Raw genomic sequence first — 17,867 nt, 5'->3', positions numbered from 1 at the left:
TTCAAAGGCTAAGTAGAAGCTGGATTCAAACCTGAGACATATGCTAAAGGGACTCACTTACTATTGGGCCACTCTTAGGAAGGTTATTTGGTCAAGTCTTGTTGGCTGTATTGAGTGGCCCACTCACTACATGGGTCTGTTTCTATATAAAGGGTAATTGTAAAAAAGGTGGAGTCTGGTGCTTAAAAGGCTATATTTGTACTATTTCATAATTATAATTATTATTATATATATTTCTTTTAAAATGCAAGTGGCAAAGGATTTGGGGTATTTATTGAGATCTTTTAGTTATAAGATCTGATTATGTGGGGAAATAATGGAGTTTGCTTCACTGTAATACAGGTTTATTGAAATGAATATAAAAATAAAAAATAAAAACTAGAAATCACAAGGGTGTATTGTATATATATATATATATTATTTGGTGAGAGAATTAATTAGGGTGCACATGGGGATTCCATAGCAAAGGGACCCTAAGATGAGCTCACATGTTCATGTTGGCACCTTCATAACCAACCAAGCTAGGGAACATTGCTTTTCAAACCAAATATCTCATGCTTCCTCCCTCTTGGTGGATCTTGATATTTTTTAAAGGTCATAAAATAGAAGGGTTAAAAAAAGTTTGAACTCAAGCGTGTTTATAACTGGGTCAAGTTGGGTTTAGTACTTTAGTGTAAATATTGTTTTGGGTTTGCTTGATTTTGTATTTTTTTTATTTGTTGAGGTAACAAATGGACGTGCCAAAAAAATTGAATAGGTTAAAAAACAGGATAGGTTTGTTTTGGTTTACCCTAAATAATTTTTAGGTGTTTGCAATTTTCTTATTCCTTGAGAATAACAAAACAGATGTGCCAAAAAATAAATTCAGACGGTTTTAAAATTGGGTCTAAGTTCGGTTTACTGTAAATATTTCTTTAAGCTTTGTTGATTATGCAATTTTCTTATTGGGTTATTGAATCTTATCACCCCCAGCTATTCGCTTTTGGCCGCTGCCACTCTCAACGTTGACTTTGGTTCTCATCAATCCCAACTTAACACCAAGTGTGTCCTGTCACCCCGTCGTTAAATAAACACTAACTGCATTTGTTTTATAATCTTACGTGTCATACTAATCCAACGTGGCATGGTGACGTGTTAAAGGAAACTATTTCACTGGCATGCTTATAAAAAACTCCAAATATCATACACTTAACAAACCCTAGAAATCCCTCAGCATAATTAAACGCACCTTGGAGCCCTAATCATAACATACGATCGACTCGATTTCACTGGAGAACAAGCCCTAAGTTTGAATCGAAATGAGCTCCTCTTTTACGTGTGCATCCAGTGTATTCAGAAACCCAAAAATATTTAAGGTTGATTTGGAGGGGAATGTATACTGCCATCATGACATTGTTGCAGTAATTCGAGTTGTTGGATGAAAAAGTCTTCGACAAGGTCAAGAATTTTATGGTTGCTCTCATTGGCCGGTAAGTTCGGCCTTAATCAACACTTTTTTGCCTTGAATTGAATTTATTGTTTAAGTGAAATGTTGTTGTCTTTTGTAGAGATCCGACTGTAAGTTTTTCTTATGGAAAGAACAAGTTGACAATATGTTCAAACAACATTCATCCGACTGCAGGTTCAGTTATGAAGACCTGAAGTTTCAAAACATGGATTACAAATAAACTGTTAGTAGAAGAGAACAAGTTGTTGAAAGCAAAGATATCTGGAACAGAGTCGAAGTGGAACAAGCCATATGTGTTAACCTTGTTTATTGCCATTACAATAGTGTTGTATATGTTTAAGTAGTATTCAGTCATTTTTTGTTGTAATTCTACACTTTTGATGTCACACCCCAACCGACGGCGGAATCATCGGGGCGCGGCACTGAGCGAAACAGATTGTTCAGAAGTTTCCATAACAACTATTTATATAATCCAGTTAAAGATACGTCCCATACCGTATCCCGAATAAACAAACATATTATTACAGATAACAACTAAACAAGTAATTCTGTTCCGACAACTCAGATTCAAATATTATTACAGCAATTGTTTATCTGCTTCTAGACCCCTATTCTGTTGACTTTCTGGTTGTAATGCCAGAGGACAAGATCTACAGACAACTATGCCTTAGACGCTTATTCTTGGCAGAGAACTATTTGTTGGGGGCTTCTAGAAACTTATTCAAGCCTCGCTTTCCTAGCAAGTAAGCATCCTAATTACCTGGCACATACGTTAAAATAAAGTCAATACATAAAATGTAAAGGTGAGCACACAAGTTTGATAATAGCATATAGAGTTCGAATAGTTTACGCATAACCAGGCACGTACACAGAGGAAAACGAAGCATGTTAATTATCGACATGGGACCATCGGTACCAACGACTGCGGGTTGATCGTCCGAGACGGTTCGCAATACATGATTACCACCGTAATCCATGCAAGTAATTGTCCTTAACAACCCCCGTGTGAACGGGTGCTGAGTCCAAACTATAGTATTATGTTGCTAAGGCAGGTAGATAGCACTCCACGTGTAAACATAATAAACAACATTCATTTAGTCAAGTAGCACATGCAATCGGTTAGCGTTCAAATAGTTTGTGTTTGATTGTGATTTGATAGGTAACGTATGCAACACCCAAAAGTGCTAAAAGCAAAAGGGGATCGAGTATACTCACAGTGATTGATTGTGGATTGAAGAGAGCGCTGAGAGTAGGGTTAGCCTGAATAGTTCGATAGCATAACGATAAGTAACGCGGAAAAGTAAACAAGTGTGAATGGATCGAATGGGCTGGTCGATCGAACGGCAGGTTCGATCGAACGGGCTGTTCGGTCGGCTGGTATGTCCGTTTGGACAGTCCTGTTCGATCGGCCAGTAGGCTCGATCGGCTGGGCCATTCGAGTGGATTGTTTCTTCCTCTGGTGTGTTTGTGTTTGAGGATTTGAACTTTTGAAGTTTTCGTTGCAGCATTTGAGAACACTGAAGTGTTCCTACCTTTCAAGTCAGTCGATCGAACGGTCTGTTCGATCGGCCGACTTAGCCGATCGGTTAGGACTTCAGGAGTAGTTCTCTGTGGGATGTCACTCGATCGAACGGCCTGTTCGATCGGCTGGCACACCATACTACGAACGAGTTGCAAAAACGATGGAGTGTTGAAGGTTAGTATCTCATGATCCGAAGAGTAATGTTTACGAATCGAGGAGCGTTTTCGATCGAACATCACTTCGTCAATAACATACTTCATGAAACTTGAAAAGTGTGGGGCCATGTGCTAGTCGATCGGCTGGCCCGGTCGATCGGCTGGTATGTCCAATCGGCTGGGCTGTTTGAACAGCCTAGCCGTTCGGCCAACATTTCTGACCTGGTCGGCCTTTCGTCTAACACTTGGCTGTTTAATTGTTTGTCATTCCTTTAAGGTAACTTGACAGTGAGTTGAACTATGATGTCCTCTGTTCCTACTTGCTTCTTTGGCTCGGACAGGAATCACCCAAGTCCGGCCGGTGAACGGTTCGGAACGTTGGTTTAGAGTTTAACCCATTGTCGGTGAACCTTGTACCTAGAATCCGAATCTTGAACCTTTTAGCTGTCAGAATGATTAGTTAGCCGGTTCAAGCTTCGTTTCTACCAGTTTTAAGGTTTCAAGTGAAAAAGATTGAAGAAAGTTGGAAATCCTTCATAAAAATGTTAAGATTGGTAAGAATCTTAGTTTGTTTATGTGGAAATCGGTTAGATCTAGGCTATTCACGGTTGAATGAGACCAAAACATGATGTTCTTCAAGAACACCATGATGACATCACCCAAGAACACTTAGATCTTGGTGATTTCACGGTTAGAATCCAAGTTTTGAAAGATAGAAAGGTGTAGAATCATGCAATGATCAAAATCGTACAAGAATTAGAGTGGAAACTTACCGGAGTTGAGAGAAATCTGAGAAAAGGTGAAGAATAGGAGTTGGCCGGTCAGAACTTTCCAAAAGTGGAAATGAAGGCAAGGACAACCCTATTTATAGGCTTCCAAAAGGGGAAAGTGGCAGCCGATCGGCCAGGAGCTCTGATCGAGTGGGCTGCTCGATCGGCTAGGAAGATGCTAGCCGATCGGCTGGCCTGTTCGATCCAGGTGCCTCCCGTTCGATCCGCGACCCACTTTTGAGTATTTCGTGAGGATTTTCGGCGTTTTGATTTCGATGGACGATGATACGAATACAATAGAGTTCCTAGTCAAATTACTTTCAGTCCTAATCACTATATCTACATACAAGCATCTACATTTCACGTTTCGATATTGGTTTCGATTGAGTTTGATTGCTTTTCGAGTTTCGATTCGATTTTCGATTGATTTGCTTGAATACCACACCAAACATAAAGTAAACATGCACAAGTAACACATAGGGCACACACACACGTATAACAATCCCAAAATTCGCATAATTCGAGTCTCGAGTTCAATGAGTGTTAGATCGGTTTGATTACTGATTAGTTAACTTTATCGCATTGTTACTTCCTAACGTTCACAGTCGTAGATCGGTTCGCGTTAAAACATTCGATTACTTCGATTCTTGCTGAATACAACACTTACTCCACATAATACAAGTAAAATATAATATAGACTATCTTTAGTCAAAGAAAGTCAAAGTTGACTTGGACTTTGACTTTGACATTCGAAAACACGGGGTGTTATAGCCTCCCCTTGTTTAGGGAATTTCGTCCCGAAATTAGGTCGAAGGCTACACAACGCCGTGATTTACCAATTTGATGCTTCAGATCTATTTATTTAAACAACTGCGGGTACTTGGCCTTCATGTTGCTTTCGAGTTCCCAAGTGAACTCCGCGCCTCGTTTGCCTTCCCATCGGACCTTCACGATAGGGATGCGTGAGCGCCTGAGTTGCTTGGTTTGGCGATCCATGATTTCGATAGGCTTTTCCACGAAGTGTAAGGTTTCGTTGACCTGAAGATCGTTGAGTGGTACGATTAGATCATGATCAGCAAGGCATTTCCGGAGGTTAGAGACGTAGAAAGTCGGGTGGACGTTACTGAGTTCCTCCGGTAGTTTGAGTCTGTAGGCGACTTTTCCAACCCTTTCCAGAATCTTAAAAGATCCAACATATCGAGGTGTGAGTTTCCCTTTCTTGCCGAATCGGACTACACCCTTCCAAGGTGATACCTTTAGGAGTACGTAGTCACCAACTTCAAATTCCAGGGGCTTGCGTCTTCTATCGGCGTAACTTTTCTGTCTGTTCCGAGCTTTTACCAAGTTGTCTCGAATCTGGTGGATTTTGTCAGTCGTTTCTTGTAGGATCTCGGGACCGGTTAGTTGCGAGTGACCGATCTCGCGCCATACAATAGGGGATCGACATCTTCTACCATACAAAGCCTCGAAAGGTGCCATTTGAATGCTGGCATGATAGCTATTATTGTACGAGAATTCCACCAAGGGCAGGTGTTTGTTCCAACTACCACCAAAATCTATAACACACGCTCGGAGCATGTCTTCAAGAGTACGGATCGTTCTTTCAGTCTGTCCGTCAGTTTGAGGATGGAATGCAGTATTCAGGTTAAGCGACGTCCCAAGGGCCGCTTGAAACGTTTCCCACAATCGCGAAGTGAACCGAGCGCCACGATCTGAAATGATGTCACGAGGCGTACCATGATTACAAATGATATCGTCGGTGTAGATTTGGGCTAGTCGCTCCACCTTGTAGTCTTCTCGTATTGGCAAAAAGTGGGTTGATTTCATTAGACGATCGACTATAACCCAAATACTGTCGTGACCTAATGGCGTGGGCGGGAGTTTTGTTATGAAATCCATAGCTATACTCTCCCACTTCCATATGGGTATCGGCGGTTGTTCGAGTAAGCCAGAAGGTCTTTGGTGTTCAGCCTTGACTCTTGCACAAGTTAAGCAACTACCAACATATAGGGCGATATCTCGCTTCATGCCCGGCCACCAGTACTTATAGCGAAGGTCCTGGTACATCTTGTCAGCGCCAGGATGAATAGAATATCGGGACTTGTGGGCTTCATTCATGATAATCTTTCGCAATTCGGTCCGCTTAGGGATCCAAATTCGGTCCAGATAATAGAATATCCCATCGGATTTTCTTACCAATTGAGCTCCATCGTGATAGATTCTCTCTTTCTTCAATGTACGCTCGTTAAAGCAAGCATGTTGAGCTTCACGAATAAGGGTTTCGAGGTTGTGCTGGGCTTGGGTGTTTCGGATACTGAGCACGTAACTCTTTCTGCTGAGTGCGTCAGCAACCACATTCGCCTTGCCTGGGTGATAACGAATCTCACAGTCGTAATCGTTGAGAAGTTCTACCCATCAGCGTTGACGCATATTAAGCTCTCTCTGATTAAAGATGTGTTGTAAACTCCTGTGATCAGTGTAGATTGTACACCTAGTGCCATACAGGTAGTGTCGCCAAATCTTCAATGCAAAGACAACCGCGCCTAGCTCGAGGTCATAGGTTGTATAGTTCTTCTCATGGATCTTGAGCTGACGAGATGCGTAGGCTATAACCTTGTCTCGCTGCATGAGAACACAGCCGAGACCAAGGTTAGAAGCATCACAATAGACAATGAAGTTGTTGCTTCCGTCGGGCAGCGTAAGAATTGGAGCGTTGCACAGCATATGCTTGAGGGTTTGGAAGGCAGTCTCTTGTGTGTTTCCCCACATAAAAGGCTTATCCTTGTGAGTAAGAGCGGTGAGTGGCACAGCGATCTTGGAGAATCCTTCAATGAATCGCCGATAATAGCCCGCTAGTCCGAGAAAAGAACGAACTTCTGACGGGTTCTTAGGCGTTATCCAGCTTTTGTCGGCTTCAATCTTCGCGGGGTCGACATGGACACCCTGACTATTCACGATGTGACCCAGAAACTGAACCTCCTCCAACCAGAATTCGCACTTAGAGAACTTGGCGTAGAGTTGGTTCCCCTGGAGTAACTCGAGAACCAAACGTAGATGTTGCGCGTGTTCGGCTTTCGTTTTGGAATAAATCAAGACATCGTCGATGAACACGATGACGAAACGGTCAAGATAAGGCTTACACACGCGATTCATAAGGTCCATAAAAACCGCGGGTGCGTTGGTTAGACCAAAGGGCATAACAACAAATTCGTAGTGGCCATAACGGGTTCGAAAGGCGGTCTTAGGGATGTCTTCTTCTTGAATCCATAGTTGATGATATGCTGAACGCAGGTCGATCTTAGAGAAACATGATGCACCTTGTAGCTGATCGAACAAATCGTCAATTCGGGGCAAGGGGTATCGGTTCTTGATGGTTAGCTTATTCAATTCCCGATAGTCGATGCACATCCGGAACGATCCATCCTTCTTTTTTACGAAGAGGACTGGCGCGCCCCAAGGAGAGGTGCTTGGGCGAATAAAGCCTTTTTCGAGTAATTCCTGGAGTTGGTTCGAGAGTTCCCTCATTTCGGATGGTGCGAGTCGGTAAGGGGCTTTGGCAACGGGGTTAGCTCCAGGAATGAGGTCGATACGAAAGTCGAAATCGCGACTTGGTGGTAGTCCGGGAAGGTCATCAGGGAACACCTGAGGAAATTCACGAACCACTGGAACGTCTCTGACTTCAACTTTCTTTTTCTTTTTCTTCTCCGCTACTACAATGTTGGCCAAGAAGGCTCGGTATTCCTTGCGGAGATACTTGCTAGCTTGGACGCATGACATAAGCTTGAGACCTTTCGACGTCGTTTCACCGTACACACACAATAGATCACCATTCGCGAGCGAGAATCGAATCATCTTTTCGAAGCACACAACTTCGGCATGGTTCTCACGAAGAAAGTCCATGCCTATTATGACATCAAAGCTTCCGAGTTGCATCGGAATAAGGTCAATGGGGAATATGTGATTGTTGAGTTCGAGAGTACAATCACGGAGTACTGAATTAACGGCAATAGTTCTTCCCGTAGCGACTTCGACTTCGAATGACGAGGACAGATAAGAGCGCTTACGACTAAGGAGCTTCTCGAATTCAAACGACACAAAGCAGTTATCGGATCCAGTATCAAACAAACATGATGCATAAATACCATTCACAAGGAACGTACCATTAACCACATTGTTATCCGCCTGAGCCTGACGGGCATTGATGTTGAAAGTTCGGGCATGGGCTGCTTGCGGCTGTTGCTGAGGCTGCTGTTGTTGCTGTTGGGGCTCTTGTTTAACCACCCTGTTCAGGCACCTGTTTGCAAAGTGGTTAGGGTCACCACATGCAAAGCAGACTCGAGCATTGGCTGCTGGTGCTTGGGCTGCTTGTTGGCCTTGAGGGGCAGGGAGTAGAGCCTGGTTGACAGTGGTTTGAACTGGGGCTTGACGGGGACCATAGCGACAGTTCGCAGTGAAATGACCGTAAAGGTTGCAGTGAGCGCAGAAACGACAAGCCAGACCCACTGGGTGATGATAAGAGCATGTCGGGCAGAGTGGGTGAGGGCTTGTGTATGCACGCTTCGCTGGCGGTGCATTGATCACTGGGGCTGAGCGCTGGTGTTGCTGCTGCTGAGCTGGTACAGCTTGAAGAGGAGCAGCAGTAGTTGTCACAGCACAGTTCTTGTTGCTGGAACTGTTGTTCTTCTTCTTCCTTCTTGATGACTTGGAGGATTGAGCAGATGAGTCGGTGGGTGCTGTTGTGGCTTGGTGCAGAGACTTGGTTTGCTTATCCCAGAAACCATACTTTACCCGCTTGTCATTTATCTCAGCGGCGAGTAGGTAGGTTTCTTCGATCGTTGCTGGCTTGGCGGCGTGAACAAAGTCGGCTACACAGTCGGGTAGAGCTCGAATGTACTTCTTGATGGCTTGATCTGAGGTCTTGACTTGATCGGGACATATGATACTAAGCTGCTTGAAGCGAGCAGTGAGAGCAGCGTTGTCTCCGTCCTTCTGCTTGATGACCCAAAATTCATCCTCCAGCTTTTGGCGTTCATGGGGAGGGCAAAATTCGTCGATCATGATTGCCTTCAGTTCCTCCCATGTCAGCTCGTAAGCTGCATCATTCCCACGCTTGTTTCGTTCAGCAGTCCACCAGTCTAGAGCACGGGACTGGAAGACGCCAGTAGCATTGAGAGTGCGGAGATTTTCGGGGCATCCGCTCTGTCGCAGAGTGACTTCAACTGAGTCGAACCAATGAAACATGGCGGTAGGGCCATCCTCACCGGTGAACTCCTTCGGTCCGCATGCTTTAAATTGCTTGAAGCTAAAAGCAGTCTTGCTTGAATCCTTAGGGTTCTCAGCTCGGGATTCTTCAGACGTTTGCTGGCATTCTCATACACCTCACTCACGGCTTTTGCCACTTGTTTGGAGATGATAGCAGCGAGGCGTCGGTCTCTCTTTTCTTGGCGAGTCAGACGGTGACGTGATCCAGACGACGACATGGTCTGCAATAGACATCGTCACAGGACTCAACACAACGTAATCGAATCTCACCTCACACGTTTACTACTATCTAAAGCTTAGAATCACGTCGAAACACATGTCACGAAATCTCATAGACACAAAGCACAGAATTCACATAGTCACAAAAAGCACATAAGCAAGTAGAGCACAGAAGCACATAGTCACGAAAGGCACATACGCATTTAAGCACAGAAGTAGTCAGAATACAGAAACCTATCCTTCAAAGTTCGCGTGTCGTTCGCATTGCATATCGAGTAGCATCGTATAGTATAGCCTAACTTAGTCGTATAGCATATTATAATGTAACATCGTCTAGATTGCAGCAACTGGAAATCGAACGAGGGTAGAATAACAGTACGAGTCGTGTGTGTTGATCGAAATGGCAGCAAAATCGAATAATACCCAAAATATAAACACGTAAACAGGTAAAGTACACAAAAACACATAAAATCAACGAGTCATCCGAGTACGCGACTGCGGTTCTCAGAATTCGAAACACATAAAATCGAGAGATAGATTGTCTGCGGCTACTAGACATCGACTACCCTAGGCAACTCGACTATTCACAGTAGACTTGTCATCACTTTCGACTCTAGGGGTCGTGTTTCTGCCTCGATTCTTGGGCTTCGAACACGTATTCCCTAGGTCATACTTCGTGAGTTCAGGTCGTTGGAGTCCATCGAGGCCTTGGTGAGATAAATAAAAATCCAGAACAAACTGCCAAGGTTAGGGTTTCACCCCTTGGCTTAGCAATTCCTTCCTTGTTTTAAGAAAATTTAAGGAGAAATTCCGTCAAAATGGGGGTTTCGCACCTGTTTTGGTATAATTCTCCTTGTTTATTGGCGAAAATGTCGAGATGAAGGAGTAAAATCCTTATAAGCCAGTCAACTTAGTCGGGAGTTTGCGGTTTTCACACCTATTCCTGACTGAATCGTCTAACTTTAATTGAAAACTCGAGTGCAGTGATAGTGAAGAATTGCAGAATAGGCACATAAACTGGGTCTGTTGGTTCCTAACTATAGTCTAGGCCTCTAAGACAGCGACCCGGACTAGGTCGTGTCTAACCTAATTACCTATGGTTACGGCTCTGATACCAATCTGTCACACCCCAACCGATGGCGGAATCATCGGGGCGCGGCACTGAGCGAAACAGATTGTTCAGAAGTTTCCATAACAACTATTTATATAATCCAGTTAAAGATACGTCCCATACCGTATCCCGAATAAACAAACATATTATTACAGATAACAACTAAACAAATAATTCTGTTCCGACAACTCAGATTCAAATATTATTACAGCAATTGTTTATCTGCTTCTAGACCCCTATTATGTTGACTTTCTGGCTGTAATGCCAGAGGACAAGATCTACAGACAACTATGCCTTAGACGCTTGTTCTTGGCAGACAACTATTTGTTGGGGGCTTCTAGAAACTTATTCAAGCCTCGCTTTCCTAGCAAGTAAGCATCCTAATTACCTGGCACATACGTTAAAATAAAGTCAATACATAAAATGTAAAGGTGAGCACACAAGTTTGATAATAGCATATAGAGTTCGAATAGTTTACGCATAACCAGGCACGTACACAGAGGAAAACGAAGCATGTTAATTATCGACATGGGACCATCGGTACCAACGACTGCGGGTTGACCGTCCGAGACGGTTCGCAATACATGATTACCACCGTAATCCATGCAAGTAATTGTCCTTAACAACCCCCGTGTGAACGGGTGCTGAGTCCAAACTATAGTATTATGTTGCTAAGGCAGGTAGATAGCACTCCACGTGTAAACATAATAAACAACATTCATTTAGTCAAGTAGCACATGCAATCGGTTAGCGTTCAAATAGTTTGTGTTTGATTGTGATTTGATAGGTAACGTATGCAACACCCAAAAGTGCTAAAAGCAAAAGGGGATCGAGTATACTCACAGTGATTGATTGTGGATTGAAGGGAGCGCTGAGAGTAGGGTTAGCCTGAATAGTTCGATAGCATAACGATAAGTAACGCGGAAAAGTAAACAAGTGTGAATGGATCGAATGGGCCGGTCGATCGAACGGCAGGTTCGATCAAACGGGCTGTTCGGTCGGCTGGTATGTCCGTTTGGACAGTCCTGTTCGATCGGCCGGTAGGCTCGATCGGCTGGGCCATTTGAGTGGATTGTTTCTTCCTCTGGTGTGTTTGTGTTTGAGGATTTGAACTTTTGAAGTTTTCGTTGCAGTATTTGAGAACACTGAAGTGTTCCTACCTTTCAAGTCAGTCGATCGAACGGTCTGTTCGATCGGCCGGCTTAGCCGATCGGTTAGGACTTCAGGAGTAGTTCTCTGTGGGATGTCACTCGATCGAACGGCTTGTTCGATCGGCTGGCACACCATACTACGAATGAGTTGCAAAAACGATGGAGTGTTGAAGTATAGTATCTCATGATCCGAAGAGTAATGTTTACGAATCGAGGAGCGTTTACGATCGAACATCACTTCGTCAATAACATACTTCATGAAACTTGAAAAGTGTGGGGCCATGTGCTAGCCGATCGGCTGGCCCGGTCGATCGGCTGGTATGTCCGATCGGTTGGGCTGTTTGAACAGCCTAGCCGTTCGGCCAGCATTTCTGACCTGGTCGGCCTTTCGTCTAACACTTGGCTGTTTAATTGTTTGTCATTCCGGGAAGGTAACTTGACAGTTAGTTGAACTATGATGTCCTCTGTTCCTACTTGCTTCTTTGGCTCGGACAGGAATCACCCAATTCCGGCCGGTGAACGGTTCGGAATGTTGGTTTAGAGTTTAACCCATTGTCGGTGAACCTTGTACCTAGAATCCGAATCTTGAACCTTTTAGCTGTCAGAATGATTAGTTAGCCGGTTCAAGCTTCGTTTCTACCAGTTTTAAGGTTTCAAGTGAAAAAGATTGAAGAAAGTTGGAAATCCTTCATAAAAATGTTAAGATTTGTAAGAATCTTAGTTTTTTTATGTGGAAATCGGTTAGATCTAGGCTATTCACGGTTGAATGAGACCAAAACATGATGTTCTTCAAGAACACCATGATGACATCACCCAAGAACACTTAGATCTTGGTGATTTCGGTTAGAATCCAAGTTTTGAAAGATAGAAAGGTGTAGAATCATGCAATGATCAAAATCGTACAAGAATTAGAGTGGAAACTTACCGGAGTTGAGAGAAATCTGAGAAAAGGTGAAGAATAGGAGCTGGCCGGACAGAACTTTCCAAAAGTGGAAATGAAGGCAAGGACAGCCCTATTTATAGGCTTCCAAAAGGGGAAAATGGCAGCCGATCGGCCAGGAGCTCCGATCGAGTGGGCTGCTCGATCGGCTAGGAAGATGCTAGCCGATCGGCTGGCCTGTTCGATCCAGGTGCCTCCCGTTCGATCCGCGACCCACTTTTGAGTATTTCGCGACGATTTTCGGCGTTTTGATTTCGATGGACGATGATATGAATACAATAGAGTTCCTAGTCAAATTACTTTCAGTCCTAATCACTATATCTACATACAAGCATCTACATTTCACGTTTCGATGTTGGTTTCGATTGAGTTTGATTGCTTTTCGATTTTCGATTAATTTGCTTGAATACCACACCAAACATAAAGTAAACATGCACAAGTAACACATAGGGCACACACACACGTATAACAATCCCAAAATTCGCATAATTCGAGTCTCGAGTTCGATGAGTGTTAGATCGGTTTGATTACTGATTAGTTAACTTTATCGCATTGTTACTTCCTAACGTTCACAGTCATAGATCGGTTCGCGTTAAAACATTCGATTACTTCGATTCTTGCTGAATACAACACTTACTCCACATAATACAAGTAAAATATAATATAGACTATCTTTAGTCAAAGAAAGTCAAAGTTGACTTGGACTTTGACTTTGACTTTGACATTCGGAAACACGGGGTGTTACATTTGATGATTATAAATGCAAATTCCTAGTGGTTGATTGTTATATCTACACATGTAATAAGATGACCAAATTAGTGAACATATCCAATGACCAAAACTGCAAACAAGTATTTTGTCAAAACTGTACAAAATATCCAATGCCTAGAATGAAAACAAGTAATTTGACCAATCAATAGTCAAAAGCAACCATTGACCAGAAACATGTAATAACTCTAATAAGATGATGGTTATATCTGCATATATAATGAGATGACCAAATTAGTCAACATATCCAATGCCCAAAACTGTAAACAAGTATTTTGTCCAAACTGTACAAAATAACCAATGCCCAAAATGTAAACAAGTAATTTGACCAATCAATTGTCAAAAGCAGCCAATGACCAAAAGTGTAATCAAAATATCCAAGGACCAAAACTGTAAACTGCATAAAACTGTATCAAATTACCAAAACTGCATAAAACTATAAACATATCCAATGACCAAAAGTGTAAACAAAATATCCAAGGACCAAAACTGAAAACTGTGTAGAGTCATTTGACCAAAATAGTCAACATATCTAGTGACTAAAACTGCATAAAACTGTAAACTGCATAATATTTCAATAACTTAAGTTGTCCTAAAGAGTTATAACATTACACAACCAAAAGTTGTCCAAATAGCATAACATAACATAAAGTCGTTCAAAGGATCATACCAAAAAGGACATACGCCACACTAATTATAAGATAACATAAACTTGTCCAGTTATCACAAAAAGTCGAACAATGACTATTTAACTGCAGCCTTCCTTGTTCCCCTTCCCTTTGCTCTTTCCTCTGACAGTTGACATTTTAGTTGACTTTTGGCTTGACCTTTTGCTTCCCTCCTGAGTAGAATGTTGAGTTGTTCCTTGTGAAGCTTCTTGAGTTGATTGTTTGGGTTTTTGGCTATTCTTCTGTCTCTTGGGAGTAGATTCACCTGCAATCATTAGTAAAACACAAAGTGTTAGACCCTACAATATACAAACCCACCCAACTGGACTAAGAAATATTCACCTGCAGTCATTTTTCCCTTTTCACTACACTTTCTTTTGTTTTTACCTCTAGCCCCACAATTACGACAAGTCATTATCACCCCATGCTTTGTAAGTTTTCCTGGTCTTTTTGGATCTTCATGAGGATCCCTCTTTCTATTCTTCTTAGGCCTCCCAGGAGCAGATTTTATTGGTGGTGGATCCATAGGATGATGAATCTTGGGCCAATACCTTTCACTAGGTAATGGAGGGATTGAGAACTCATAAGCCTTCATGTATGTTTCTTTGTGGTAACACATATCAACATAGTCTTCTGCATTCTTATGTAAAAGCCAACAACAACACACACATGTTTACAAGGATACCCCCTTAAATCCCATTTCCTACATGTGTAGGTTCTATTATCCAAATCCACAGAAACATCGTCAAAATCCCTCACTTGAAACACATGATATGATGAGGGATATACATCACATCTATAAGAAGCCTCTTTTGAAAATTCAAGCTTTTCCTGGATTTTAGGGCATATGATAACATCTCTAGTACTCATTTTTGTTCTTTAGTAACTAGCCTACTCATGACTTGAATCCTTATATCCTCTAACATGTGTATAATGTGTATTGACCTTGCATTGATGATAAAACCATTAAAAGTTTCTGCCATGTTGTTTACTATAACATCACACTTGGTGTGAGTGTTCAAACAGCACCTGTTAAACCATTTGGGATTCCGCTTCAGTAAGGCCTCTACTGCATCAGGGTTGATGGTTCTCATCTCATAAATGGCTTGCATATAATCAACTTCACAATAGGCCCTAGCTGCTTTCCAAAATAACTCCTTCAGCTCTTCATCTTTGAATGTTTTGTGCCAATTTGCATAGATGTGCCTTGCACAATTTCTATGCTCTGCTTTTGGCCATACCATTGCAACAACATTTAACAGACCCTGCCACAATCAAACAACAGTGTGAAACATAAGTAATGAATAACTAAATTATTGTTTTGGGAGATGTACATTTTGCTGGTCAGATATAAATGTCCATGATTCCCCATCATCAGTTACTCTCAAACATTGGCTAAGCTCATCCATGAACCATTCCCAACTCTCATTATTTTCCCTTCAACCACTTCCCATGCCAAGGGAAACATTTGGTCATTACCATCCCTTCCCATAGCAGTTAACAACATCCTCCCAAGGAAAGTCTTTAGAAAACACCCTAAGCACAACACCTTCCTGCATCTTGTTAAAAACCATTTTTTGACTCCATCAAAACATACAAACAGTCTGAAGAATACTTCACATGTGGCATGTGGATCTAGATTAATGAAACCTGGTGGAGCGGTTTCTAACTTAAAGGTTGATGATGGATTTGCTTTCCTTAAAACATCCAGGTATGAACCAATTTTACTATAATGATCTCTCATTGATCCATGAAGCTTCTTGTGTGCACATGATTTAGTCTTATAAGCCAACCACTTAGTTATAATCACCTTATACTTCTGTTTAACTGCTGATTGGATCTCCTTAGCAGACCAATTTGGTTTGGCCTTAAACAAAGGTAGGAACTCATCACCTAAAAACTTGCCAGTTAGTTGTCTATTCTTTATCATGTTTCCCTGGGAACTGTGTTTGTTTTTCATACCTTTTATCATGTAACACTTTTTCCCTGTGTGTAAAATAGATAGAATGGACACCCTCCTACACACTTCACTACTAAACGACCTTCTTGCTTGTTATCACTCTTTGCAATGAAGAGATTCCTGCCATTAGTCACAGCATATCTTCTCACTGCCTCTTTAAAAGCATCCCTTGAAGCAATCCTTGTTCCAACTTTCCAAGTAAACTTCTTCTAGTTAGTCTGTTCAAACTTGGAGCAGTTTCTTTGTACTTTTTACCTCTGACATCATCATCTTCACTATCACCAGGTGTGGCAATGTCACCATCAGATTCCTCATAACTACTATATCCCTCTATATGTGCATACCCTACATCATTAGATTCATGCAATTTAACTTCTTTTTCATTAGGTTTAATACACTCTTCAACTAACTTCTTTGTAGCTGCAACTTCATCCTTCGTAGCTTGTTTAATGGCATCTTGTGACTGTCTCCATTCAACATCTTCCCTGTTTGACTCTGACCCAATTACTTCATCCTGAAACTCATCATCATTACCCTCCTCAAAAAAACCCTCCTCATCATCAGAGCTTGACTCTTCTATCCCAATTAAGTCAATATTATAGTCACTTTCTTTAGTTCACTATCATCTGTATCTGTAGCATCCAAATCAGGTTCTATACCTGCAGTTTCCTTATCCAAACCGAACACTTCTTCCTCTGCACCCTCTTGAACACTAGGCACCTTATCTTGACCAACTGGTTCTTTCACTACATCCTCTTGAACACTATGCTCCTTATCCTGACCAACTGGTTCTTCCACTACACCCTTTTGAACATTAGTCTCCTTATCCAAATCAAATGCCCATGCAGCGTGTTGTACAGTAATTGGTTCTTCAAGTACGGCCTTACCTGAGGCAGTAGATCCAGATCTAGGGACTACAATACTACTTTTGCCAGATGCCCTAGTCACTCTCCTGACATGGACTACTTTTTTCTGGACTGGGCTATTGGTTTTTTGGGCTGGCCTTTTCGTTTAATGGGTTGTGAACTGGATTGGGCTTGTAGTTTAATGGGCTAGGAAGTAGATTGGGCTTGTGGTTTAATGGGCTGGGAAGTGTAATGGACTTCCTGTTCAGAAGTAATTGGACATTCTTGAATAAATGCTTCCATGAATGGTTCAGACCAGGTTCTAGCCTTAAATGCCATGTCCAACTGTCCAAGACATCATTATCATTCAGAAAAACCTTGAATTGACCATCATCAGCATTCAACCCGTACATGTAAAAATCCCTAGTTTTATAGCATCCATTTCCATTGCATACTCTACTAGCTCAAAGTATGGTTCAGACTGAGGTTGATCAAAACTAAAATCTAATAATCCACTATACCAAAGCATCACTTTGATAACTTCCATCAGTTCAATCGGCGTATGATATCAAAATGCAATAAACCCTAACATAAAACGTACCTCTGTAGTGTGAGATTTTTGGCTTGAATCGTCGATTAACAAAGATTAGGGCTTGATCGCTAAGAAGAGAGATGAGCGTCTGGGTTGTGTTAAGTGTATGATATTTGGGGTTTTTTATAAGCATGCCAAGGTGAAATAGTTTCCTTTAAGACGTCACCATGCCACATTTGATTAGTATGACACGTAGGATTATAAAACAAACGCAGTTAGTGTTATTTAACGACAGGGTGACAGGACACACTTGGTGTTAAAGTGGGAGTAGTGGGAGCCAAAGTCAAAGTTGAGAGTAAGAGCGGCCAAAAGTAAATAGTTGGGGGTGATAAGATCTAATAACCCCTTTCTTATTTCATAAGATGACAAAACAGACGTGTCAAAAAATAAATTCAGACGGTTTTAATTCATAAGATGACAAAACAGACGTGTCAAAAAATAAATTCAGACGGTTTTA

At 41.9% G+C, this 17,867-nt stretch overlaps 1 protein-coding gene across 1 annotated transcript; it reads right to left on the bottom strand.

Annotated features, from left to right (window-relative positions):
- Nucleotides 1-16,118: 16,118 nt before the first annotated feature.
- LOC110924138 lies at nt 16,119-17,365 on the bottom strand. Its single transcript, XM_022168175.1, has 3 exons — nt 17,230-17,365; nt 16,633-16,860; nt 16,119-16,549 (listed from the first exon to the last, which is right to left on the bottom strand). Exons 1-3 carry the CDS (start codon nt 17,363-17,365, stop codon nt 16,119-16,121), a joined length of 795 nt encoding a protein of 264 aa, XP_022023867.1.
- Between the last annotated feature and the right edge of the window lie 502 nt (nt 17,366-17,867).

Source organism: Helianthus annuus, chromosome 17 (assembly GCF_002127325.2).
Source record: "Helianthus annuus cultivar XRQ/B chromosome 17, HanXRQr2.0-SUNRISE, whole genome shotgun sequence".
NCBI classification, from domain to species: Eukaryota; Viridiplantae; Streptophyta; class Magnoliopsida; order Asterales; family Asteraceae; genus Helianthus; species Helianthus annuus.
This window is presented reverse-complemented; position numbering and strand designations above follow the sequence as displayed.

Bases quoted from the DNA above. Each gene is read 5' to 3' on its own strand.
- LOC110924138 (XM_022168175.1), bottom strand. From the start codon at position 17,365: ATGGAAGTTATCAAAGTGATGCTTTGGTATAGTGGATTATTAGATTTT. The intron at 16,861-17,229 runs GTACGGGTTGAA...CTACTGCCTCAG, and splicing joins AAAACTAGGGATTTTTACAT to GTAAGGCCGTACTTGAAGAA. The intron at 16,550-16,632 runs GTATAGAACCTG...TAATTGGGATAG, and splicing joins TTTGGATAAGGAAACTGCAG to AAGAGTCAAGCTCTGATGAT.